Source organism: Sciurus carolinensis, chromosome 1, assembly GCF_902686445.1.
Source record: "Sciurus carolinensis chromosome 1, mSciCar1.2, whole genome shotgun sequence".
NCBI lineage: Eukaryota > Metazoa > Chordata > Mammalia > Rodentia > Sciuridae > Sciurus > Sciurus carolinensis.
Window position 1 is genome coordinate 195301769 of NC_062213.1, and position 27906 is coordinate 195329674.

Consider the following 27906-nt stretch of genomic DNA (forward strand, 5'->3'; position numbering starts at 1 on the left):
TTGAATCAAGAAGGGTATTAGGAGGCTCATTTTACAACTAAAGGAATGTTTATTTTTCAAAGAGATTGCAGATCAGAGAGGTTCAGTAACGGACTGAAAATCACACAGCTGGAGAAGCCAGAGCTGGGGTTTGATGCCCAGGCTGGTGTAATCACCCATTATCTTCCCTCTACTCTCTTGAGGAAGAATGAACCCCACTGCTTGGCGGGGAGAATCCAGGGTTTTAAAAAATGAGCCTGAGAGTTGGCCCGCAGCTCTTGGGGATCCTCCCTGCGCCCAGACTTCCCTCTGCTCTGAGAGAATGCAGGTGACTTTGGGCTTCGTGCCCAAAGTTGGAGAAAGAGGTGGGACTCCCACCCGAGAGGAAATGCCTGCGTGGTTTTCATTAGCCTGGAGGGTGAGTTTTATTTAATACCCATTCAGCAGATTTAGGGAAACGGTTTTGCTTTGACTTGAGGAAAAACTCCCTGGAGGGTGGTTTTGACAATCTGATTCCAGAGACAGAAAAGTAAGTGCCCCCTGGACCTGGGGCCAGCGGAGAGGGCCAGCCCAGAGGGGCTGTCCTTGCAAGTGGAGGCCCCCGGGACCTTGGGACTCTGGAAGGCAGGAACCCTGGGGCTCCTCCAGGCCTGGTGGAGCGTGGAGAAAGAATGAGGCCTGATCGCATCTCTCAGGACCCAGGGCAGAGGGAGCTCAGTGGCCGCAGGAGAGGACAGGAGCCACCGGAGCAGCTAGGAGCAGAAGATGTTGGGGAAGTACTGGTAATGGGGGTTGTAGCTCCAGAGGTTTCTCTTCAGGCAGTAGACAAGCTTCCGGTCACAGGCACAGAGACCCACTGGACAGAAAGGCCCGTGTTCTGCAAAAGGCACAGCAAATCCCAGTGAGGACCAGAAGGCTCTGCCCGGCCAACACCTGCTCCAGGTCTGGTCGGAGGGCGGGCTGCGAGTCTGCGCACTCTCCCCTGCGCTTCTTGCTCCAGGGGCTCACCGTCTGATGGAGGCCTAGCTCCTAAACCGGGGGAGTGCATAATCTGACCGAGGGGGTGCTCACGGCTCCTGGCCTCAGGGAGCTCCCAGCCTGCGGTGGAGACGATGGCTGCTGGGGAGGAATAATTCTGAGAAGAGATGCCACCCCCAGACTTAGCTCGGAACTCAGAGGGCCCGAACTCGGGTCCTGCCGTGCCCTGGCAAGCCTTTGGACTCCCCTGTTTCTGTGTGCAAAATGGGGGAGACTCGACCTACTCTCTGGGTATCGGGGTGAGAATGAGGTATGAGGAGGTCAGCAAAGCACCTGGCACCTAGTCAAAGTTCAGGCTCAGATGTTTCAAGGACTGCTGCTGCTGCGACAGTCCCCCGCCAGCCCCCAGCTCTGCCACCACAAGACACAGGCTGGCTAAGCTCCGGGCAGCTGGCCTCGGAGGCAGGAGAGTCCGGGCCTGAGTGGAGCCACAGCCTTACCGCAGGTGACCCGGCCCCGTGCGAAGCGGTACTGGTACGACTGCGTCCGGATGCCGCAGCCCTCCTCCTCCAGCCGCCCGTAGCAGAGGTCATGCAGCCAGCAGCACCTGCAAGGGGAGACTCGGACCCTGAGCCAGCGGGACCTCTGAGCCCCGTCTGAGCTCGTTCTAGTCAAGCCCGGGAGGACTCCTGCCTGCCTCCCCAGGTAAGTGCTGTCTTAAGGGCCTTCTAGAACCACGAGCAGGTCCCCTTGTCCTCCGTGTGGCCTCTGCCTCATACAGCTTGCCTCACGCACACAGATCACTGGAACAAAGTTTGTGTTTGACGTTCTTTAAGACTGGGACAGTTCCCACAGGGCTCTGGACAGAGCGCACGCCCCGCAAGCCAGCTCCTGCCGGGCCCCCAACTCGCATGAGCTTTGCCTCCGAGCCGCTCCTGTCAATCTCCCCGTTTCTGCTGATACAAACTTCCCCTTCCTGCAGCCTTCTGGAATTCTCCCATAGTGCGCAAGGGCACGGGTACTCCTGCTGCAACACTCTGCCGTTCCCAGATCAACACTGGGATCTTCGGTGACTCTCAATGTTATTTGGGGTTGACATCCCTAAGCAGTGCAAAAGCTTGACCATGTCCCTTTTGCAGAGGCCGCCTTAGTGGACATGGCCGGACAGCAACAGGACCTGGTACCGTGGCTGAGTCCTTCCCTCTCCTCCACTAGGGATGCCGCTGGCTAGTTCACTGACCTGCCCTTGCCTGCTGAGCTCGTGGTCAGAGGACGCCCAGGCCCTCTTGCAGGTAGGTGTGGCCTGGACAATGTGGCAGAAGTGGTGCAGATGACTTCCACGCCCCCCAGGGGAGCCTCCCACCTGTCTCCCGCGTCCCCTCCTCTCCCATCTTTGGACTGGATGGAGATGACCCAGCAGAGGACCCTGAGGCCACAGGGGATGGCCAAGGCCTAGATGGGAGGGGCCTGGGATCCTCAGTCAACATGTGATTTGCACGGAACTGCCGACTGAGCACAAAACTTAATCTTTAGTATGTTAAACAAAGCAGGTTGCATTTAAAATTTTTTCGACTTGCTGAAAAATTGTGATCCTATAGGCAAAACACGCGGTTTCCCCGATTACTGACACATTATCTGTATGACGTCTCTACTTCTCTGACGTGCTCCTGCTGATGTGGGGCTTTGTTTTGGTTGATTCTTTACTTCTTGGCACTACAAGCAGCCATCCACATCTATATGAAGAAAAACAGCGCACGCTGATGTCTCCGACTCAAGCTCATTACCACGCAGCTCCTACTGCTCCTCCCAGCGAGGGGCTAGACTCCAGCCACCACCTGCCATTCATTACCTGTGTCTAGAGGTATCAGGATTGTTAACTCCATAGGTCGAGTTTCCCGAAAAACAATATCCCCACCTCACGTTCTTCTAACTGACACTTCTCAACTGAGAGGTGGAATCTAGGTCACCCCCTTCCCGCTCTTTTTATTTTTTATTTTGAGGCAGGGTCTTGCTAAGTTGCTGAGACTGGCCTCCCATTTGTGATCCTCCTGCCTCAGCCTCCCAAGTCACTGGGATCATAGGCATGCTCCACTGCACCTAGCTCCCTTCTTTTTCTTTAAGTAGCACATAACAACTCCACATATTTATGGGGTGCAATGTGGTACTTCGATACATGTGTATTCAAGGCAATGATCAAATCAGCGTAAGTAGCACATCCCTCACCTAGACATTCAGCATTCCTGTGTGGTGAGGCCATTAGAAATCCCCTCTTCCAGCTATTTTGAAATATCCATTATATTACTAACCATGGTCAATCTGCTGTGTAACTTAGAATATCAGAATTTATTCTTCATGCCTCATTGTAACTTATACTCCTTCTTCTTAAAAGCTTTGTGACAGGCTCATCCAAGGGGACAGTGTAAGTGACACTGTGGAATATCTGAGGTTGATGATAAATAGGCCTCCCCCCCACCCCTTGCAGTTTGGGAATATTCTCTCCTAGAACTCAAGAGCCGCCATGTTGTGAGGAAGTCCAAACGTGCTGGGAGAGGCCTCAGGGGAGGAACTGAGGACCTGGCCCTTGCCCGGCCGGGACACAGTGACGACTACTCGCCAGCCTTAGAAATTGGCCACCTGGAAAGTGGATCCTCCCATCCCAGCCAAGCTGCCCAAGCTGAACTGAGCAGAGCAGAGACGGCCCTCCCACCAAGTCCTCCCCAGATGGCAGACTCGCAAGCAAAATAAATTATCATTGCTTTTTAAAATCATGGCATTAGGACTGTTTGTTTTGCACATTTGGCCTCGAGATCTTGAGTTGTTTGGGAGCTTCCTGAATGTCTCAGCAAGCTGGTGAGCTTCTCCAGGACTCGGTTTTCCGGAGTACAAAATGGCGCTTCCACACTCATCTTCCTGAACAGACATGTGGGTGCAGCGCCCAGAACATCAGTGGCTAGTGACAATCAGCTCACCAGTCGGTGCCGTCCTTGGGCGTCCCTCGGCCGCCCCAGCCACAGTAGCAGCCGTAGAAGCCATAGTTCTTCAGGGCGTCCTTGCCTGTCACCTTCTCGATCATGGACTTCAGGTCCAGCAAGCCCCCCAGCACAGCAGGCACACCTGAAAGACAGCCCGTGTGCCACGTGACACTGCTGCGCCCGTTCCGGCACCTCTGGCCCTTTCTCCCACCCTTTTATCCTCCTAATTAGTGGGAGGGAGCCAGGTGGGGAGGGGCAGGCAGCTTGGAGAGGTGGAGCGAGTTTGGACTTGGAAAATTAGCTGACTCGGTTCAAGTTCTGGTCCAGCCACTAACTTGAATATCGTGTTGGAAAGGTCACTTCATCTTGCAGAGCTTTAGTTTCCTCATCTGGAAAATGGGGGCCTAAAATGAGCACCCACCTCTTGGTGTTGTCAAGATAGTGTGTGAATCCTGAGCACCGAGGCAGACGCATGGTGAGGGGCCGAGACACACTGGATAGAATTCACACGACATCTGCACAAAACAGGCCGACAGGGGCTTCCTGTCCCTCTCGCAACGTCCCTTCTTCCCCGGCCCCTTCCTCTAACATCTTTTAAACCATCAGAGGAGGACAGGACCCTTGGAAATCACTGAGGCCAGCTCCCTCATCCTACCAAGCGGGAAACTGAGGTTCCCCCTGAGGCTGGAAGGAAGAGGCCCTGCTGCATCCAGGAGCTCCAGGCTCTCTCCCCTCCCTGCGCCAACTGGGGTTCTTCCTGGGGTCCTCAGAGATCAGGCAAGACCTGGAAGGGCAGGACTGCCTCTCAGGGCTGTGTGCAGGGACAGAGGTTGTGACTGAGCCTAAAGCCAGGTATAGGATCACCTCCCAGCTGAGAGGTAGGCCCAGGAATTGTGGGCTGGACTATTTTGATAAGGGTCTTGGGTTCTACTTTGGTCTCTTTGTTTTGGCCTCATTTTATTTTGCATCCTAGGAAAAAAATTCACCTCCCATATTTGCAAGCTGCATATCTTCATGCACACAACCTCACACATTCAACATCGGAATTCTGTCCCTGCTCTGACTGTCCTCAGTGTCATCCTGCATCAGACAAGGAAGCAGAGGCTCAGGGAAGGCTCTGGCTGGCCTCAGCATCAACGCAGTGAAAGCAGAGCTGGGCTTCAAATCCCGGGCTCTACGACCCGGGAGATTGGACTTTCCACCACCCTGTCACTCCTAGCGGGTGGGATATGGGGCCAGCACTTACCATAAGCCAGGAACCAAGCCAGAGTGAGGAACCCCTTCATCTCCGAGGTTCTGGAAAAGAAACACAGCCCATGACACGTGTAGCAGGTGACGTCCCTGTGGCCCAGGCAGAGCCCTCTGGGCTCCCCGCCAGGTACGCCCATTCCACTCGTTGGGGGCAACAGACAGATGAACAGACCACTCCAGCCAGAAAACACAAGAAAGGCACCTCCGGGAGTTGGTCCAGGGGCTCCCTGGAGACAGAGGGCAGAAGGTGGCAACTGACCTGCGGATCTCAGCACTGGAAGGAGTGCCCAGCCCAGGATGGAACCGGAGCACCAGGAGGTACAGGGGCTTCCCAGGCCCCCGTGTGGCCTCCGTGGGCCACAGATACTCTGTGGGCCTTTTGGAGGTAGGCCCTTCCCCCAAATAAATAAACACACCCATATACTTTTAAACATAGACACATATATAATTATATTTGCATTAATTGACAAATAGAAGCTAGATTGGGTTCATTATTATGTAGTTGTTATTATCATATCAATTATCCTCCCGATTTTAAAGGAATTTAAAGGTACAACTTTTCTCTGAGCCCAGGCGCTGTGTCTACCCTCTGAATAAGTGGACCTCCGTGCTTATGACAGCCCTACAGGTATCGTCGTTGCCATTTACCAGTGGGAAACCAGGGCTCAGAAAGCTCAAGGAACTTGCCAGAGGTCACACAGCCAGCAAGGAGCAGAGCAAGACGCAAACCCAGGCCCTTCCCTGCGCCACAGGCTCCCTTCCAGGGGTCAATTCTCCAACAGCCTAGCGCCTCCTACGATTCCTTAGAAGCATCTTTGGCAAAAACACCCAGCACTGGTCTGGAGTCCAAAAGCAGTCACAGCCAAAAGGCAGAGGAAATTCCACCCTTGGGACACCGCCAGCCTCTGTGTGGGCCGCTCAGCGACATTTCCTACCAGGAGCTGCCTGCTTCTCCCTCCCCGGATCCCGGAATCCCTGCTGAATCCCGGAATCCCTGCTGATCCCCAGCTGCGCAGCTGGCCTGTAGTCAGCGTCTCCCCTTCTACTTGACATGCTGTTCCCGAGTGGAGAGTCCCCTGTGCCAGGGTTCTGCCTTTGCCCTGCCACCTCCCAGGGCCTGGCCTCCAGACACTCGGCTCCAGGCTCCTGGGGGCTCCTGGCTACCAGGCTGGCAATTGCCCAGCAACTCCTCTGAGCTCCAAGAACATTCCTGAACATTCTGTTCATCCACAGCCTCCACGCTGAGGCTCTAAACAGCCAAGGAAAATGGCCCTAGGACCCACCCCCCTTTCATACCAATTGTCTCTTCTGCTTCTCAGCTGCAGAAGGACACAGGGTCAGTTACCACGGGACCTCTGGACCCATCTGATGTGCCGGCTGTCCACCATCTCCTCAAACCCACCAGCGGCTGGGCAGGTCCGTTAATCCTGCGCTCTGTCCCCTTGAACAGTTATTATTTAATGGACGAAGAGCAGTGGTTGGTTTTAGACTCAGGAAACTGATGCTCAGGCTGGTGACATGAATCACCCAGAGTTTTAGCCCAGGATGGCACATCTCCTCCTCTGACTGGCCATTCCCCTGCCTCTGAGCAACACCTGTGCATTAAACATGCTTTGTAATTTTTTAAATGATGCTTTGAAGTCTTGGGAGCCTTGCGGATCAGGGTCCTTCCCAGGGGTCGCTAATTCCTGGAGACCTCAACCTACTGCCCTGCAGGGACACCTCTCACATGCAAAGCCACCAACCCAAACCCGGCGCCAGCACCTGTATTATCCGAGGCTCACCCCAGCCAGCATCCGGGCTCTGCGCAGCTGGGGAAGCCGCTGCAGTGACTCAAACGAGACGAGCCTAACCCACCGCAGGCCCTGCCAGGCCTGTCATTTGGAAATCACAGTGACGGCTCAGGCCTTTGAGCCTTTCTGCTGGCAGAATTCTGCATCCAGACCCACACCGGCCCTGCTCCACGGGGCCCTGCAGGCCCTCCTGTCCTGGTCCCTGTGCAGAACAGACCCTTACGAGGCATCGTTTTCCCATCCGTTGGCCTCTCCACACCTGACTGAGCCCGACCCCCACGCAGGGTCAGAGCTCCGCGGCTGCGGGCTCTGGGGGTGGGGGCAGCAGGGGACCCTGAATGTGCTCTGAGTGAGGGCGTCAGAGCGGCCTTGACAGCTGCCCTGGAGCCGGGCCGTGGCTGGAGCCCAGCGCAGGCCCCTGGGGAGGATGTGGCATTGCCTATTTTTATCAAATGACCACAGAGAGCCGGGCACAGCCACCAGATAATTTCAGAGTGGAACCGCAGTTGCCGTAATGTGAGGTGGATTGCGGTCTGAGGGCGGGCGCTGGAGGACAGGACCTCCAAGCCCACAGGCAGGAGCCCTGTGTCCCAGGAAGCCCCTGTTCACATCCCCCAGTTGGGAGGAAAAGTGGCAGGCCCCCCCATACAGATGGCCTCAGTCTGTGGGGGAGGCAGAGAGGCCGGCCTCTCCCTGGGCCCTGCTCCCTCACCAAGGGGGCCAGGCGTCTCTTTGCAACAGCCCCTCTCTGGGTCCTGCTCCCCACACCCGCGTCAGGCAAAGGCAGATTCTCACCAGTGAGCCTCGCTCTGTCCTCAGGCCAGGAGAAGAGGCGGCAGCCCGCTGCCTGGTTTTAAGGGCCTCTCCACCTGCCTTCCACACCCCTGCCTGGGTCTGCTCCAAGATTCCTGGTAACTCACATAAGAAGCCCTATATCCCTTCTCAAGACCCCTGGGGATTTTTTCCCTCTCTGCATTCCAGAGCAGTTATTTCCTGAAGCAGGCCACAGTCCTGTTGGATTTAGGAGGCCCACTGTGGAGGATTTGATTTGGGCCGCATGGTCCTGGGACTGGAGCTCTGGGGTCCCACCCAGGGGGTCTTGGTCTAGTTTCCCCAGCCCGTGGCTCACACTCCTGTCTCACTCTGTCTCTACCCAGGGACAGCCCTGGGAGTCACGTGGCACCTGGCCCAACCCTGTCCTCTTCCTGTCATTCCCAACCTGCCAACCCCCAGCTTTCTCTGGAGCCTGGGAACCCCCCTGTGGAGGTGCTGCAGAAAGTTGCCTTGAGAGTCCAGCCGTCAGCTCCTCCGGGGCCCCTGAGTCTGCTGAGTTCCAGCCTCTCATCCCTGTGGAAAGCGCGAGGCTTCCAGGTGGAGAGATGCCAGCTGCGTCCCAGCTCAGCCCTGGGCAGCTGCGTGATGGTGGCGAGCGGGCCGTGTCCTGCTCTGCGCGACTCCATGACATCAGAACAGCACTTTCCAGGCTGTGTCTAAACCCGAGTGTCTCCATTTGTGAATCAGCCATGAGCTGCCCCATTGTGCCTTAGGTGCTGAGGTGGGATGACCCTACGCCTTGTTCATGTAAGGGAAAAGCCACCATCTGCCTGGCATGGCCACAAGGCATAACTGATAAATAAATTAATTGTGCTCTAGGGATGACCATGTGTGAACTTCCCAAATTAATCAGAAGCTCACGGCTGCCTGTGCAGAAACCAGGCCCGTGGCTTAGTGAACACACCAGACCACCAGCGAGACCCACAGACGGAAGGATAACCTGAGTGTGGACGTGGCCGCCCCTTAACCCCATCACCTGGTCACTCGTCACGAGCCTTGCCGAGGAAAATCGCCGCAGCAACGAACCTCCCAATCTCTGTCCTCGGGCTTTAGTAGGGTGCAGATCTTCCTGCCCGAGCCGAGCAGGAGAGTCCACTCTGAGCTGCCATCTCAGGCCAACACTCCAAGCTGACGCTGTGCGTCTGCCATCGCCCGGACTTTGGCCAACAGCAAGTTCCTGCACTTGGACAGCTCTGCACCCTGGACGAGTTCTTGGACTGGTTCCTGATCTCATCCGACCACCTCCAGTGACTCTGGCCTCCTCTGGCCTCCTCTGCTCTGCCTGTGCTCTCGGTTTGGCCTCCCGAACCCTCAGCCCTTCCTTAGCTTCTCTGTAGCCTCCCTATGTCATTGCGCAGAGTGCGATGTGTGAACGTGCTGCTACAGACGACGGAAAGACAGGTTGGAACAAGAGCACCTGTCCTGGCCCTGCTTGTGACTACTAGGTGACCCTAGAAAAGTGTGACCTGTACATTTTTTGTTATTCAGTAAGTTCTGACTTTGTGGAAAGAGACAAACATGCTGGGTCTCTGTTAACGTCTTAGCTCGCTTGAGACAGTGACCCTGGCCAAATCACCGCGCTTCTCTGCTTCTTCATGTGAAACTTGAAAACAATAGCTGCCCCCGGCCCCAGAGGCTCCTGGTGAGGAAGGAACACAAAGTAAGGCCTAGAAAAGGAGGCCGGCTAGGGAAGGGTTGGCTCAGCATCACAGACTACAAATCCTGAGTTCGAATCCCGGCTTCCTGGCGACTGACTGCAGACCTCCGGGCTGGTGCCATTCGGCTGCCTCTGAGATTTGTGAGGAGTCAGGATTCGCGCGTGGACAACACGTAGAGCAGGGGCGACGCGGGATATGCCCACAACGACAGTCAACCTTCCAGTGTGCTTGCTCAGGACAGACAGCCACTACTCTTGGCCGCTCCGGGCTTCTGTTAATCCCGGCACCACCGTCCCCCGCGACACGCTTTCTGAGGTGCGCTGTTGCCCCTCCTTGCCCTCCTCCCGTCCGCCAGCATCAGAAGGAGCCCTTCCTCTGGGCCCCCTGAACCTTCTCGCCCTGGGACTTAACCACTGGGTTCCCTGGGGAACCCTGTGAGTTCAATTCAAGGCAAAAAATCTATAATTTGTGAGTGCCTACTGTATGCCAGGCACTGCCAGGGATCCAGCTGCGAATGAGGCAGAGACCTCGCCTGCTGGTGGGGAAACGAGAGCGAAGGCTCGGGATGAACACGTCCTGTGGCCGGGGCGACAAGCTCAACGGGAAAACCCGCTCTGCGTCCTCCTGTCTCTTTCTCCGCCTCATCTCGTCATCCTAAACCAGACAAAACCAGGACAAAAAAAGAAAACCCAAACTCCCTCGCCTCTAATGACCGCTGTCTAGCTTTCCTCTTCCTCTGAAAGCCAAAGTTCTGCCCAGAGAAGCTCCACCCCTCACTCCCAACCCTCTGCGCCGTGGCTTCCGCCATGCCTGCTGGCAGGCACCCCTGAGGCTGGCATTGCCCCCGACCAGGGCCAGCTCCTCCCTCTCCAGCACCTTCCTTCTGGCCCACGGTGCCGGCTGCCCTCTGGGCTCACCCATCCTCAGCCCTGCCTGCTCTCCTCCGCCCACCCGGGCGAGCCCACCTCTGCTCGGGGATCTTACTCTTGCTTCCGTGCCGGTGTCTGGGACGTGCTGGGCCAAGCTGTGTTTGGCACTGGTTTGGACTCAACAGGTGACACTTAATAAAAGAAGGACTGGGCAGGAACATGAGCACAAGCCAGGTCGAGGACCCCGAGCTTCCAGGTACAGACCTGGGTTCAGACCTCTGTCCCCTGAGCTGGCTGTTTGACCTCTTCTGCTCTCAGTTTTCTCGTTGTAAACTAGAACACTGCTAGAACCAGCTGCAGTCAGTCATTGTGATAACAAGACGCGTCCGCAGAGAGTGCTTCCTCAGGTGACTGAGAACCCCACAAGGACTAAGCACTGTCTGCTGCCCCTCTGTGCCCCAGCACATGGCGCATAGTAGGTGCTCAGGAAAAGTGGGCTGAGTGCATGCATCGCTCCTCTGGCTAGCTCCACGCTCACCCGGCTGCTTCCACTCACACCTCCACTATCATCTCTCTAGAAACCGATGCATGGCTGCCTGATATTCCAGCTCAGTGACCCCTGGGGACCTCAGAACTCAATTCACCGTCTCCCTCCCAGTCCAGTCCCTCCCAGTTCCCTTTTCTCCAGCAGTCTACACTTCAGTGATTACAAACACCTCCTACTGCTTCTATCCCGGCAGAGCAAGAGACTCTGGAGGGTGGCACTCTGCTCTGCTCACCTCTGACCCCCCACCTAGAACAATGACTGACCCATGATAGGTCCTCGAGAAGAACTTGTGGAATGAAGCAGCATCTGACAAACTCGCCCATTCTTTGGCACTGGCTGGGTCTAGGACATGAGGCTCCTCCAGGACCTGAAGTCCCACTGAGGGCAGCCAGAGAAACCTGGACATTCTTGCCCCAAGAACCTGAGCTGCTGAGACACCCCTGGCCCCTAGGACAGGAAGACCCAGGGCTCACTGAAAGTCCACCTGGAGTCTCCTCTGCCAGGTGCTTTTCCATGACTTCCCCCCCGGCAGGGCACTTGCCTGCCTCTGGAACCTTATAGATCTCCTCACGCACTCTGTCCACTCTGGCCCTTCCCGTGGCAGGGGATTCTGAGGCTGATGGCTCGGGAAGGAAGAACTCAGCATTCAGTGAGCATCCTCCAGGGCCCAAGTGCAAGGCAAGTTCAAGTTCAGCCCTGCCGTTTTCCCGAATCCTCACAAAGTCTGGCAAGGCGTCACACTCCCACTCTATCAGTAAGGAAACCAAAGAGCAGGTGGTAGGTAGCTTGCCCGAGGTCACATGGCTAGGGAAAGGACTCAGCATCAGCAGCCTCACCCCTCTGCCACCCAATCCACATTCCTTTCGTCACCCAGGGGGTGAACCCAGCAGGCACTGGATGGTCAGGATCATCACAAGACATCCAACCCAAGCGTATGTGATTTCCCAGCGGATGAACTGAGACGTGAAAGCTGAGTTCCGGTTGGGCCAATGAGCGCACAGCCTGGGAAGTGCCGGAGGGGTGGAAATGGATTGAGGTGATAAACCTTCCACCCAGGACTCTGTTCACTCTTAGGGCAGGCTGGGCTTGGCCTACACGGCGCTTTCTTTTAAATGAAGTTAGTTGCCAGGATATAAATGTTAAGCAATCTTAGCCGGATCCAGATTTCCAGTTTCTCCTTCAGAGACCTGGCAATCCTGCGCTGCCCCTGGGTTCCCAGAGAAGCAGCTTCACCCAGGCACAGGGCCTGCTTGGCTTTGCCTTGATCCTGATCTTTGACCTCGTGGGTTTCTGGTGCTCAATCTGCATCACAGGGGCTCATTGGGTGGAGGGGTCTTAGTGGCCTGTCCCTGAACTCAGTCCTCCTAATGGTTGACCAACCAGACAGTGAGTCCCTCCACGTGGCTCCAGAGCTCAGAGCCGAGACCAGCACACATGCTCCGAGGACAATATTTCAACCTGAGCCGAGGAACCTCCTGTGTCCCGGGAACAGAATGAGCTGGCTCGGGTGTTGAGTTACCTGTACCCTGACGGCACTTGTCATTTGCCACTTTCAGGAAAAGACATGAGGTGTGGTGGGCGGGGTCTGAGGAATGGGATACCTCCCCCCAACTCTAGTTCTTAGAGAAAGAAACTTTGTTCAGGGATCGGAAGCACAAGCGACCTGCCAAAGCACAGGCCGCCGGCTACGTCGACCAGGGAGTCTGGGTGCTAGTCTATGAAAATGTTAAAAAATAAATTACAAGATTTTTAAAAAGAAAAATTACCATTTTCCATCCGGCCTGGAGGGAGCACCCACCCTCTGGGCTCACCCCCACTCCCCAACATTTTATTCACACCAGGGTCATGTTCAGAGATGTTGCAGAAAGCAGCAGCGTCAAGTGGGAGATGGAGCGGGTGAACCACAGGTGCCACCCGGCCTGACATTCCGTGGCAGGTGTATGGCCCTGTTCTCGAACAGTCCAAAAGGGCTCTTTCCCTGGGCCTGTGCCAGATGCCTGTGCTAACCCCTCCCCAGCAGAGCTCAAGACTGCCTTGTGCCCAGTCAGCCTTTCTCACATCTGTGACAGCACATGGCATGTCCCACCCAGGTTGGAGGTCCCTGTCCCCCACCCCAGGTATCTCCCTGCTGCCCTGTCCAGCCTTCCTCTCTACCACCTGCTCCCGGGAAGAGGCTGATGGGAACTCTCAATCCCCAAGCATGCCGGTCTCTCTCTCTCTCTCTCTCTCTCTCTCTCTCTCTCTCTCTCTCTCTCATCTCCCCACCTTCTCTCTCTCTCTCTCCTTTCTCACTCTCTTTCCATCTTCCTCCCCCTCTCTGTCACCCCTCGAGCCCCTCCGTTCCGGCTCCTCTTACCGAACTGAGTCCCATACTTCGGGACCCTCCTCTTACTGAACCCCTACCCTTCTTCCTAGGTTTACCATTTGCATCCTTCAGTCACTAGTGAGCACCGAGATGTGCCCAACTCCATTTCAGACACCGGGGTACAGCCATGAACAAAACAGACCTTGCATGCTGGTGGAAAGAGGCAGAAACAGATAAGAGAATAAGTAAAATTCAGTCCCTCCGGTTGTGGCAAATGCTATGGGGAAAAATAAGGCAGAGAAGAGAGATGGGCAGGTGGGGAGAGAGAGAGAGAAAGAGAGTCAGTCAGAAGGAGGGCTGTTGATGGGGAGAGCAGCCACTGGTGGCCAGGAAAGGTCTTACAGAGGAGGTGACACTTAAACAAAGCCATGAGGTTGTTGAAGCAAAGGCCCTGCGGCACGAGATTGCCTGTGAGTTAGACAAATGAGTACGCTCGGTCTCCCTTTCCCAGAAAGTCTTCTCGTGCACGCATCCTCCCTGAACGGGAGGGTCCCCTGTGCCGGGGTCCCCCAGCACCCTGTGTTCTCCCTCATCGAAGCATCGTTCGGAGTGTGCTGCAATGTCCCCCCATGGGGTGGGAACAGCGTGCGGCCAGGGGTTGTGTCTTTGATTTTGCTGTCTCCAGGATCCAGTGCGATGCCTAAGTTAATCAGTGCCTGAACACACTGGCCTGTGAGCCCTCGAGGACATCTCATTGGTCAACATCCCTGGAAGGACCCGGTATACTGTGTGACACAGACTGAGTCCTAGGAAAAAGGTTGAATGACTGATAGAAACATCCAACGCTTATTAAGCACAGATGCGATGCTAATGTCTTTAAATGGCTTATCCTGTCCTTAAAAAGATCCTCAGGTACATAGCATTATCGTATTGTTAAATTGAATTGTTGACCCGACAACTTCTTAGTTTGGTCCAAAGAGTTCTCTGTACATAGTGAAATGAAATCCAACTTGTGCAAACAGACGGTACCTGCTTAGAATAGTCACCCACTCCTACAGACGCTGAGTCTCAGCCGATCACAAGCAGCCAGCTATTCGAACCACATTCAAATACACCAGACCGAAGCCGGAACCAATAAAACAACTCTGTTTCCCCTCTGAGGTCCCTTCCTTTTCTCTGACTGTAAATGCAACCTGCCCATAGAGAGTATTCTGGGCCATTTTCTGTCTGGACTGCTGGTCCACCCTAGGATCAAAACAGCAGCAGCAACAACAGTAGCAAAGCCCATCAGGATCTACAAGGTGACATTTGTGTAATTTCCCCCTTTAACAATACGCACCTTGCAGATTGGAACCCAGCAATTCAGAGAAGAACTGGCTTCCCCACATCACACAGCAGGGCAGTGGCAAAGTTCTGAGCTGAGCCTGATCGGTGGGACTCCAAGGTCACGTGTACACAGCCCAGAGCTAAGTGCCTTCCAGAGACAGGGTCAGGGAACCTCGGGAGAGGAGGGCTGGACTGAAGGGAAGGAAGGCCAGGAGGGCACCACGCCATGTCCGGGTGCCTTTGTTTGTGCACGACAGTGGCTGCCACGCAGGCGATGTCCCCAAAAGTTAAGGGATGCTAAATAGACACTGACAGTTCTTTTTTCCAAAGGGGAATTTTATCTTGTGGTTTGGGTTAGAGAGAAATTCAGTCGAGGCCTCAGATTGACATAAACACAGTCCTCCTCACCCTGTCTGCGACCCTGCCCTGGCTTGATCCCTCTTCCGGGAATGATCTTCTGGGCAGCCTCCGTCTTCCCTTTAGGAGTGGCCTGGCTTTAAGAACTACCCCAGACCTTAGGGTCTCACAAATTGATGACAAAGGACCCAGCAGCCTGGAGGGATCCTCTGGCAGGGATTCCGCCTGCCCATCCCTCCCAGGGTCCCTTTCAGGGTGGACTCTGCCAGCTCCAGACTCTCCCTCTCCAGCTGGGGCCCTGACTGCTCCTCCCCAGCTTGTGTGGTCCCCCTGTGTCATAACTGACCTCTTTGGCCTGGTCTCAGATCCTGCTTCTGGGGCCTGTCCCCATGCACAGCCTCATCTGGCAGAGGCCGGCAGGGTGACAGCCTCCAGCCAGGACACTGGGATCCATAGGCTGTGGATCACAGGGAGGCAGGCTCGCCGGCTGAATGGGAGCAGGTGCTGAAGACGGCCTGGAGCGGAGAGGAGAACCCAAGGGTCACCCTGCTCAGCCTCGGTTGCCTTCAGAGCTGCAGAAAGTCTAGCAAAACAGCCTGGTGTGCTGGCTCCCCCGCCAAAGGGGCCTGGGCAGTCACCCAGAGCATTCCGGCATGTGGTGGGGCGGGGGGTGGGGGGAGCCCTGAATTATCCAGGTCACGGCCTTATCCACATCACAAGCCTTTGCTAATCCCTTCAGCCCCAAGCAACCCCCACCTCGGCCCTGTGCTCAGAACTTTCCTACAGATGGGACAGCCTGCTGAATGCTTCGGCTAGGACAGGAGCTTGAACACAGAGCTGGGGATGGGATGTCCCAGGATCTGGGCTGGAGGAAAATAGATGGGAGTTCCTGGAGCCAAAGGGGAAGCAAAGGTGCTTCTGGAAGTGAGTCCTGAGAGCAGAAACCGCTGGCCAGAAATGCGCTGGGCCATTCATGCAAAAATTATTTCCCGAGTACCAGCTGAGTGCCAGTCTCTGCCTGGGGATCAGAGATGCATAAATTGAAGTCATTCCCTTTAAGGAGCTCAGAATTTCATTGTGCAGACCGCACACAGACCAGCCACCTAAAGCATTGCAGAAATGAAGGAGAGAGAAGCCCAGAGCAGGTGGAGCGGCACCTACCCAGCCAGAGCTGGCTGGGAACAAGAGCAGCAGGAGCAGCCACGAGTGGCAATTGACACTGATTGCTTCCCGTGTGCCAATCACTGTGCTGAGCGCCACACCTGATCTCTCCCGTGTCACAGATACGAACTCCAAGGGAGGAGGGCTGTTTCCAGAGATGCCCAAGTTCACAGGGCTGACGGAGGCTTCCCTGGTCCCAAGGCCTCTGTGTCTATTTAGATTGGCAGCTCCGAGTTCATTAGCATCATTGACAAAATACAAATACTAAACTTTGTATTCTTTTGTACCAGGGATTGAACCCAGGGACACTTAACCACTGAGCCACATCCCAGCCCTATTTTATATTTTATTTAGAGACAGGGTCTTGCTGAGTTGCTTAGGACCTTGCTAAGTTGCTGAGGCTGGCCTTGAACTCACAATCTTTTTCTTTCTCATGGTCAGAAAGAAGGGGACTTAAAAACACATCTAGAAATGTGTAAAGTTAGACCTGAAACTCCTCTGTAATTCACCCCAGATAACTACTATTAAGAAAAGTTTTTATTTTCCTTTTTTTGGGGGAGGGGATTTTTTGAAGATTTAAAGTTTTACAGATTTAAGTTGACATGCTTCATAGGCCCCTCTTACTCTTCCTGTCTTTTCCTTCCCTGACCCAAGATAACCAGATGGTGAAGTTGATGTGTATTACCTACATGATTCTATAAACAATGTATAACATTGTTTTCTATTTATTTTACAAACATGGAATGATAGTTTCAACAATTGGCAATTTTCTTTATTCACAGCACCTACACTGACACTTATAGATCTGATTTAGTCTAAGGTATGTATTAAAAAGTGAAAGTTATATTCAACATTTTCTCTAAATTTTTGTTTTGAAAAATTTGAAATCTACTGAAAAGTTGCCAGATTCATACTACAAAACTTAAGTTCACCAATGTTAACATTTGCCATAATCGCTTTACTTTTCCCTCACAAACACAGACATTTGAGGGTAAACCGTAAACACTTTCTTCCTAAATAACTCAGCACACATCATCTGAGGACAAAGCATTTTTACATAACAAATATAATTATGACACTCAAGAAACTGAACATTGATACAGTGCTGTTATGAACCACACATTTGACATATCTATCCCTTTTTTCTATTATCTAATGTCCTTTATCAATAATCTGTTTGCTTTTCCCCATTCTAGAATTCAAATAAAAACCAGACATTCCATTTATCTGTAATTATTTCTTATTTTTAAAAATTTTTAAATGTTATTTTTTCTATTAGTTCATTTTAGTTGTACGTGATTTTAGAGTCATTTTGATGTAATTATACAAGCAAGGAATAGACTTTGCTCTGTTCAGTCCCCAGTACTTCCCCTTCCCTGAGCCCCACTGTTCCCTTTCCTCTTCTCCACTGATCTTCCTTCCATTTATTTATAGTTTTTTAAAATTAGCGTCTTGTGGATTTAACTTCAGTAATTCTTTAGTTTCCTTTAATGTGGAAAGTTCTTTTTTCTTTTTTTTTTTTTTTTTTTTTTTGACAGTGACACTTGTGAATCCAGGCTATTCTCTTGCAGAATATTCTGCAACTTGAACTTGTCTGTCCTTCCTGGTGGTTATCAGGATAAGCGTTTTTAACAGGGATGCCTCCTAGGTCAGGAGGGGCGCGGACAGATTGTCAACCGTCAAGTCATTCCTGGAAGGCTCTCCTCCAAGGGTGGACCCGTTTCCACCCCCAGCCAGCACTGGACAGGGTCACATTTGTCCCTGTTCCCCATCTGATGAGCATGAGAGCGCATGGTGGTTTGAACTGGCTTTCCCCGGCTGTTACTGCGGCTGAGAGTTTTTGCAGGTGCTGCCAGACATTGGACTTCACCTTTAATGAGCAGCCTGTTTACACCTGTGCTAATTCTGGACCCATTTGCCCTCACCTGTGTCCTGGTCCTTCCCTACTCTGTTCTATGGGAGGGGCGGTTGCAGAGGATGCTCCCAGGTTCCAGAAGGTACTGCCTCCAGGAAGCAGGAAACTGGGGGGCAAGACCACAGTCTCTCCCTCTACATATCGCACACATATTCTCTGCACGCTCCAGTTGCCTTTCAACGTTGTTTATGGCATCTTTAGGAGTCTAGAAGCTTTCAACTTTGATGTCAAAAAAGTTACCAATCTACTTTCAGTGTCTTGTTTAAAAAGTTCTTCCTAACTATGACACCATGAAGATATTCTTCTGGAATTTTCTCCTATTAGCTCTAGATTTTTAGGTTTTGACATTTAAGACTTTCATCCTTGAATCCATTTGGAGTTTATTTTGGTGTGTGGTGTGAGACTGAAAGTTAATTTTGTTTCACTATAGGGAAGGTCAGTTATGCCAGTATTTGTTGTTGTTGTTGAGCAGTGCAAACTTTCCTATTTTAAAAGTTAATTAACTAATTAATTTTGCAGTGCTGGGGATGGAACCGAGGGCCTCACCCACACTGGGCAAATGCTGTCCCGCTGAGCCACTCCCCTGCCCCGGCCTCTCATGTTAGTACATCATCCATCACGTAAGCTCCCACCCATTGTTGGTCTATTTTCTGGGCTTTCTTCACGTTGCTTTATCTATTTTTCTATACCTGCCCTAATATCATTCTGTTTAATTCTATCATTTAAAAAATCTTCACATATACTAAGGAGAGTTCTTCTTTCTTCTTCTTCAGAAATATTCTGGTTATTCTTAAACCTTTACTCTTCCCTGTAGATTTTAGAATCAGGTTTTCAAGTTCCATGGAATTTTTTATGGGATTCGCAGTGAATTGTATAGGTCACCTGATGAAATGTAGACCTGACAACTTGGAAGGCACCTTGCTCTTCCTCTCTGTTCTTCTTAAATTTTTCTTTCAGGGAAGTTTTAAGATTTTTCTTCACAAAGATTTTCAGATTTTCTTCTAGGAATTCTACAGTTTGTGTTCTTTGTGTGAATGGCAGTTTCCCCCGTTACATTTTCTAATGAGTTATTGGTGGTGCACAGGGATGCCTTTGATGTTGGCTTATTGCTCTTACCTTCATCACCCCATCAAATTCTCTTACTAGTTTATTCTGATAATTGTCCTTTAGATTTTCCACAAAGAAATAATAGCATCTGCACATAATTATTTTGTCTTTTTCCCACTCCTACCTATTTTTTTTTATTATTATCTTATTCAAGTGGCTAAGCTGTCAGTTGGATGGCAGTTATTTGTGTCTTATTCATGACCATAATTCATTCATTATTTCAACAGACATTTATTAAGTGTCTGTTATACAACAGGTACTTTTATAAGCATGTCGTAAGCAAAACAGAAAGTTACTGTCATTATCAATTTTCATTTCATTCTTCAAATTCTGAAAAATTCACAAAATATAATTATTAGTTATATTTATGAGTTATATTTATTAGTTATATTTATATTTTAGATATTTTTTAAAAGTCCATTTCCTGAAGTTATAAAAGATTATTGTCTCCCTTACTGTGTTGATTTAATTAAATTATGTGCAATTATTAATTTAGGTACAAATTGGTTTTTATTTCTCAAATAATAATTTTGATAAAATTATATCAATAATCCGAATATTGTTTAATCATTAATAGAAAAGTAATTTATGCAAATAGCATAGTAAAAAATTGAGAAATGTAACAGCAATTTGTATTATATAGGAATTTCTATCACAATCTAAATGATAGATATCCATACCTTCTATATTAGTGGGGGAAATGTGAAAAGTTAGAACAATTAAATCAAAAGAAAAATAAAACATCAATATCTCACATATGTAAACAAAACAAAAAACTCCGGTGCCTGAAAAAGTCATAATTAGCCAAGTTCTGTGGCTCACTCCTGGAAGACTAGTGACTCAGAAGGCTGAGACAGGAGGATCCCAAGTTCAAGACCAGCCTCAGCAACTTAGTGAGACCCTAGTCTCAAATTTAAAAAATAAAAATAAAAAAGGGCTGGGGATACAGCTCAGTGGTAAAGTACCCCTGGGTTCAATCCCTGGTACCAATAAATAGAGGTCATAACTAGAATTAAATCGACCAACTGGGGAGACGCAGTAGGTTAGCAGCAGGCAGTGGTTGCTGACAGATGTTCACCAACCAGACCTTGTCAGGGAGGCGAAAGTCCCTGACTGACAGTGTCGATTTCCATCATGTAAACCCTCCCAACATGACTGACGTCAAGCCACCAACCTGACACCACCAAAAATGGCGCTGGGTCAGGATGGCTAAATGGGACTTTATTAAAATTTAAAAATTCTGTTTTGTGAAAGGCACAAGTCACAGACTAAGAGAAAATGTTTGCGAAGCCTATAGATAACAAAGGACTGTGTTCAAAACATGACGTGCTTGTACACTCCACAAGGAACAAACAACCCATTTAAAAATGCACCAAAGGTCTGGTAAATCATTCACCGAAGACGACATACGGATGACGGACGCTCGATGCCTGTGTCATTAGGGAACCACAGATTCAAGGGACAGCCCGTTAGAGGGGTTAGAGCAAGGCTGACCTGAGTGCCGACGAGGATGTTGAGGCTCAGGGAGGAAGGCCTCATCGTTGCTGGTGGAAACTAAAAGTGGTGCAGCCACGGGGGAGACAGTCGGCAGCATTCGACAAAGGTAAACACAGTCTTACCACGTCAGCCACTGTGCTCCTGATTATTTTCCCAATGGAGATAAAAACTTGGAGGGACACAAAAATCTCCATACGGATGTGTTTAGCATCTTTATTCATAACTGCCCCAAACTGGAAGCAACCAAGAAGTTCTTCAATGAAGAAAGGGTGGTGCATCCCTCACAAGGGGATGTTTTCAGAGATTAAAATACACGCGCTGGCAGGTCTCCAAAACTGGAGGAAACTTTTGGTTTTGGAACCCAGAGGCATTTTAGCACTGAGCCACATCCCTGGCCCTTTTCATTTTTTTATTTTGAGACAGGACAGGGTCTCGCTGAGTGGCTTAGGGCCTTGCTAAGTTGCTGAGGCTGGCCTTGGACTTGGGATCTTCCTCAGCCTCCCAATTTGGGGGATTACAGGTGTGCACCACCGCGTGCCTGACCATGGAGTAAGCTTAAGAGCATAAAGGAAGTCAATCTGAAAGTGTCACCTACTGTATGATTCTCAGTAGATGACATTTTGGAATAAGCAAAGCCACAGAGGCAGTGGTAAGACCAGGGGCTGCCAGGGTGTTGGGGAAACAGGACAGTGAGATGGAGTGAGGGGACTTACTGAGCGGTAAAGTCACTCCGTACTGGATGTAGGCTACGTGACAGCATACATCTGTCGAAACCCGCAGACCTGTGCAACACAAACTGAACCTTAAAGTCAATGGGGGACTTCAGTTAATAACGAAGTATGAACATTCATTCATTAAAGGTAACAAATGCACCACGCGAATGCTTGATGCTAATAGGGGAGACTCTGTATGTGTTGGGGCACGGGGGTGTATGGGATTCTGTGCCATTCCTATGTCAATCTGAAACCATTATAAAACCAGTGGAATGTGACAGCACTCAGTAAACTAAAATATGCAGTCAGGGGAGGGAGAGAGAAGGTGCTGGGGAGTGAGACTGATCAAGTTATGTGACACCATGTGTGGTTAGGACGTCACGGATCCTGCTGTTACGTATAGTTAAACCATAAAAATAAACAAGATATTATCTAGTCATTTACTGATCATTTCAGTCTGTCCATTAAAAAGATTCATTGCAATTAATGCCTTTAAATGAATGCCTACTTTTTTGTTTTTTATTTCTACGGTGCTGTGGATCAAACCCAGAGCCCAAGCATGCTAGGCAACGGCTCTGCCGCTGACCAGGCTGCCCATGTCCTTGATCACAACACAGGCATGTCGAGCCTTTCTTTTCTTCCTTTGTTCAGGGCCTATGTTGAGTCTGACGTGCCTCAGTGTTCCTGGGCAGTGCCTCCCAAATTTTACGGTGCCTAATAATCACGTGGGGATCTTGCTAAGACACAGAGTTGATCTACTAGGTCTGGGTGAAGACCAAGACTCTCCCTTCCTAACCGGCCCCCTGGTCATCCCAACACTGCTGGACTACAAGCCACACTTAGAGCAGGAGGTCAGGCGAGCACACGGTCAAACACGAACAGAGATTCAGTCTCCACCCTCTAACATGCTCAATAAATGAGGAAGAGAGAAACATCCAATTTCACGACAATACTGAAATCCACCTAGGACAGCTGCTTTCACTCATTTTCTTCCTGAATCATGTTCACTCTCGGTTTCCAAAGGCGTGAAAACTTCTTGTTCAATTAAACAAGTCAGCTGAGACTGGAAGTTCGTGTGTCTGAGTGCAGCTTGTCAACAGGGTCCCTGTACTCCACAGCAGACAATAGGCCACCACAGAATTGTGTCTGTACAGATTGAGTACCCATCTCATTCCACAGGCTGCAAAGGTCACTTCTAAGGTTGCCCACAAGGGCTACTCTGGGGTTAGCAAGGACACTTTGTTTACTTGAAAGAGTGTCACAAGCAGGTGGCAGACATGGGGAGAGGAGAGGGAGGTGTTTTACAAAGGTCATACTCCCATCTAGCTATGGCATAGTGGAAAGGCTTAGAGAGGATTGGAGGCTCAGTTCTGCCGTGAGCTCTCTGAGACTCGGTTTCTTCATCTGTAAAATAAGATGACTGAGCTTCACCCTCAGTAAGGGCTTTGGTCCATTTTCCATTCCTGTAACAAAATACCTGAGGTTGGGTACTTTATAGAGAAAAGAGGTTTATTTAGCTCAGAGCTTTGGAAGCTGGAAATCAAACAACATTGTCCTGATGCTGGCGATGGCCTTCCTGTCTACATCCCATCACGGTAGGCAGCACCACAGTGGGAGCCTGTGTAAGAGAGAGATCACGTGACAGCAACGAAAGCAAGAACTACTGAAATCCCTTCTGCAGGCAGCACCCTCAGTGCCCTCCTCTTAAAGCTCCTGCCACCTCCTGATATTGCCACCCTGGGGACCCAGCTTCCAACACATGAAGCCCTAGGGGACAAACCAGATCCAAATCAGAGCAAGGACCCTTCCAGTGGTGGGCTCTGCGCTGCCAGCCTGGGCACGTTCCTTCCCAGCAGGGTCTGGCTCTTGCTGTTCCAGGAAGAGAGTTTCCAGTTTCCAGCTGCTTCTCCTCCCAGCCCTGTGTTCATCTTCGGACAGGAGAGCAGAGGCCACACAAGGCCCCAGCCTTCCAGATGCCTGCTTCAGTCTCAAAGCCAGGGAAGACTTGCATTCCAAGGTGGGCAGACCAGGTGCTGGGCAAAGACAGAACCCACCTCTCCCCACACCTCTAACCCCGTCGCCTTGACCTCAGGGTGCCTGGGCACGTCTGGTTGGAGAGGTTTCTAGCTGCCCCCTGGGACCAAAGGATTCAAACTCAGAAAGTCAAAGAAATGCCTGAATGGACAGCCGGCCCTGACCACAGCGCCTCTGTGCTATGAGGAAACTGAACTGGTGCGGTTTAATAAGTCCACGTCCTGCAAAAGCCAAGAGTGAGGGCATCTCAGAACCGTCCCTGGTCCTTCTCAGTGGCAGGCCGGGCTCTAGAAGCTTTGGTCTACAGCTCAGTCCGGTGATGTGCCAGTTGTGACGCTGACCAGCAGCTCAGCACCGCTCCCGGGTGGGCCTAGGCCTCGGCGTGCCCCCGTCTGCCTGGAGTCTGGAATGGGGCCTGTCCTCAGGCTTGCCGTTCCTTCAGTCACTCCACGCGCACCGAGGGCGGCCTTCCACTCAACAGGCCTGTGCTGTGTGCCAGGGACCCAGAAAGACAGAGGCTGACCATCTCACCTTGTGACAGGGTCTGTCTGAGATTTCATCTCAGAAGAGAAGGAGGACTCTCCTTGACCCTCTAAGGCCACCAGAGGTTTTCACCTCAGAGGATCTCCCTGTTTACCTTCAGTGCACTGAAACGCTGCTCCATCCGGTTTGACTTGAAGGACGGATTTCTGACGCCTTCTTAGAACGTTAGCTGGGGAGATAGAGGACAGTGAGAGGCAGGCAATCCGCCGCCTGCTGGGAAAGATCAGTGCCTGTTCATGCTTCAGTCTGAAGGGACATACGCAGCCTCTGTGCTTGGAGAGTCCCCAGGCTTTGCAGAGCTCCTTGCCTGAGGCTCAGATTGGACACTCACATCTGCAGAGCCCAGCGAAGAAGCAGGGGACTGACGTGCTGAAGGAAGGGCTGGAGGTGGCTTATCCCCGGGGCTGGTCTTGGAGTAAGACATGTGGAGAGGATTCTCCTGGGCCCTGTTCATTTCGAGCACAAAGGAGAGGCTCACATTCAGAATCGTGCTCAGTGGGGCAGCCAGGCTGGGGTGAGTGGCAAGAGACGGCCATCCCGAGTCACTCGTTTTGAATGGGGTAGGGTGAGAATGGACTTTGCTCTCTGGAAATGAAGAAGAGGTGAATTTATGGGTGTTCCCAGAGAGAGGCCAGAGCGGTGGAGAGAGGCAGTCAACCTGGCACGGAGGCCTGGATCGCCAGGCTGGGGTCCACAGCGGGCCGCCCAGCCCAGCCCAGCCCTCCGCTGCTCCGAGATTGCTCCACTGAGCCCCAAATGCGCTGTGGGCGCTTCCTAGAGGTCACGCCAACACTGGCCTCTGGGGCTTGAAATCATTCTCCAGAAGCAGGCTGTCCTCACATCCAGCTTAAACCTGAGGATAGAGGCTGACCCCTGGCACTCCAGCTTTTGAAGCAAGGCGTCACAGTGTCATTGGTTGAGCAAAGAAGGCCAGAGGCCTGTGGCAATCCGACCCCAGCACACCTCCCCCCACGCTTCCCTTCTGGGTCTCGCCAGATGACCTTCTCCCGCTGCACCTTGTGTGTTGTACAATACTGTCAACTGCCCCTGCCTAGGACGCCCCCAAAACATCCCCTAGGGCGTCAGCCAGGGTTCCGTGTAAGAAGACGACCATCTATGGAAGGTATGCACCTCCTACAGAATCCTCGTGGGAATCCAGGCCTGTTTCAGTCAGCTATTTCGCTGCTCTGGCAAGAATAATTTTAGAGGAGGAACAGTTTATTTGGGGGCTCACGGTTTCAGAGGTCTCAGGTCACAGAAGGCCAGTTCCATTCCCTGGGGCTTCAGGGCAGAAGAAAGTGGCTCAGGACATCACATCAAGAAGTAGAGAGAGAGACAGAGAGAGAGAGAGAGAGAGAGAGAGAGAGAGAGAGAGCGCATGCTCCTCAACAGGACAAAATAAATACCCCAGAGGCGCCCCTCCAGGGACCCACCTCCTCCAGCCAAAGGCTCCCTGCCCAGTTAATCCCTATCAGAAGTTTAATGCACTTGTCAAACCAAGAACTTGCTGTGGCTCCAAAATTCAGCACCTCTGACACGCAGTGCCCCCTCAAAACAGATTCAGGCAACCCTGATTTTTCTCTGCCACTAAATTCAGTTCCAAATTCAAGCCTCATATAATGGTGTCTTATTTACAGAACCTGAATCTCATTCATCAACTTAGCTCCAAAAATGATCAGGCATACTGTCTGCAGGAACCCCACTTTAAAAATAGACATATGAATTCAAAGCAAAGGAATGGAGAAAGACATATCATTCTAACACTAATTGAAAGAAAGAGGCGCAGTTACAGCAATTTTAGATAAATAGACTTCAGAGCAAGGAAAGTTATCAGGGACAAAGAAGGGCATTTACATAACAACAAAGGGTCAGTTCTTTAATAACCCTTGACAATCCTTAATGTGTATGCACTAACAGTAACATCAAAATGTGCAAGGCACAAACTGATAGAATTGTTGGGAGAAATGGATGAATATATTATTGTAGTTGAAGACTTACTCTTCTCTCAGTAATGGACAGAATCAGCAGAAAATGTACAGAAAATTGATATAGCTGTGGTTGAACTAGAAGACACAACATAAATCAACAGGATCTAAACGACATGTATAGAATACTTCACCCCAAAACAGCACCTTCTTCTCAAACTCACAAGGAGTGTTCCTCAAGACAGATCACATCCTGGGACATAAAACACACCTAAACAAATTGAAAAGAACACAGACAACACCCTGCCTGCCCTCAGACCACAATGGGATAAACTAGAAGTCAGTAACATGAAGCTCGTTGGCTAGAAAAATCTGGAAATAATTGGAGGACTAACAGCACACTTCTAAATAACATATGTCTCAGGAGAAATTTTAAAATATCTTAAACTAAGTGAAAATAAAACTTATCAAAATTTATGAGATGCTATGAAAACAGTGCTTAAAGGGAAATTTATAACATTGAAAGCATTCATCAGAAAAGAAGAAAACTCTAAAATCAATAAGCTAGGCTTTGCCTTAGGAAACAAGACAAAGAAGGTAAAGTTAAATCCAAAGTAAGGACAGGAATAGAAAAAATTAAGGAAAAAAAATCAATGAAGTTGAAAACAAGACATCAACAGAGAAAAGCAATGATCCCCGAAGCTAGTTCTTTGAAAAGATAAACAAAATCAATAATTCACTAGCCAGACAGCTAAGACAGAAAGATAGAATACGTGAGTCACTGATATATAAGGGTCATCACTACAGATCTGGACATTAAAGGGATCATAAAGGAATAGTCTGAGTAAATCCATACCCCCAAATTTGAGACTCTAGATGAAATGAAACAATTCCTTGAAAGACACAATCTGTAAAAACTCACGCAAAGCATATAATTTTAATAGGTCAATATCTATTGAATTAATAGCAAATAATCTTCCAACAGAAGCCACCAGGCCTAGATGGTTTTACTGGTAAATTCAATCAAATGTTTCAAAAAAGAAATTACACCCATTCTCTACAATGTCTTTCAGAAGGCAGAAGCAGAGAGAATACTCCCAACCTCATTCTGAGACCAGAATTACCCTAATACAAAAATATTGCAAAAAAGAACATATAAACCAACATCACTTGTGAACATAGTGGAAAAAATACCTAACAAAATATTAGCAAATCAAATACAATAATACCTAAAAAGAATCACACCTCAAAATCAAGAGGGTATATGCCAGATATAAAAAGCTGTCAATATTTTAAAATAAATTAGTGTATTTGTAATATTATATATATGTATATACACATAATGTCGTTTTTATACATAGTTCTTGGCTCATAATTTACTCCCCAGAGCAGGCCACAGAAACTAGAATTTCTCTTGCCCAAGATAGGTTGTAGAAGCTCTCCTGTTCCCCTACCTTTCTATCTTGGAGCTGGCCATAAGGAAATTCTTGGACCTACCCTTATCAGATAGTAGGTCAAAAGTTCCTCCTCATTCCAGAGGGTTCCGGCCCCATGCCAGGGAGGAAGGAGTAGTGCACAGAGAGGTTGATAAAGACAGTGAAGCAGACAGGCCTTGACCTGGGTCCACTCACATTTGAACATAGTTGTCCATGCTCTGTCGTGCCTACGTGTGACCTCTGGACAGCTGAACACACTGAGGTTCCCAGAGGGTGGCACTCCCAAAAGGGTATGGAAGCCCCACGCTTTTCCCCAACGCCTTGACCTAGGCATCTCTTTACCTGTAGTTTTTGTATATTCTATATATAAACATTTCCCTGAGTTACGTGAGCTGCTCAAGCAAATTAGTTGAACCCATGGAGGGGGTGGTGGGAATCCTGGTTTGTACTCAGTCAGACACACAGTTAATACAACCTGGGATTTAAGACTGGCACCTAAAGTGTGGGGTAGGGGAGACACGAGAATAGTCTTGGGACTCGGCCTTCAACCTATTGGACCTAAGGCTATCTTCAGATAGATGGTGTCAGGACTGAGATGACTTGGAGGACATCCAGCTGGTGTCTGCTGCAAAATGGATTACTTACTCGCACGTGGGGAGAAATCTCATGCCTTCTGTTTCAGTCGGACTTTTCTCCTCTATGACCA

The 27906-nt window shown here is 50.5% G+C and overlaps 1 protein-coding gene across 8 annotated transcripts; it reads right to left on the reverse strand.

The window, feature by feature from the left end:
• Nucleotides 1–45: 45 nt before the first annotated feature.
• Pla2g5 (phospholipase A2 group V) lies at nt 46–27906 on the reverse strand. Of its 8 annotated transcripts, none has more exons than XM_047567088.1 (6): nt 14526–14570; nt 5176–5225; nt 4351–4444; nt 3927–4071; nt 1458–1564; nt 46–856 (listed from the first exon to the last, which is right to left on the reverse strand). In XM_047567088.1, the coding sequence occupies exons 2-6, from the start codon at nt 5176–5178 to the stop codon at nt 732–734; spliced, it is 474 nt and encodes a 157-aa protein (XP_047423044.1). In that variant the 5' UTR covers nt 5179–5225; nt 14526–14570; the 3' UTR covers nt 46–731. The 8 variants fall into 8 exon arrangements, with proteins under 8 accessions (XP_047423044.1, XP_047423049.1, XP_047423057.1 ...); XM_047567093.1 differs by lacking the exon at nt 14526–14570 and adding an exon at nt 7769–7852; XM_047567101.1 differs by lacking the exons at nt 4351–4444; nt 14526–14570 and adding an exon at nt 27846–27906.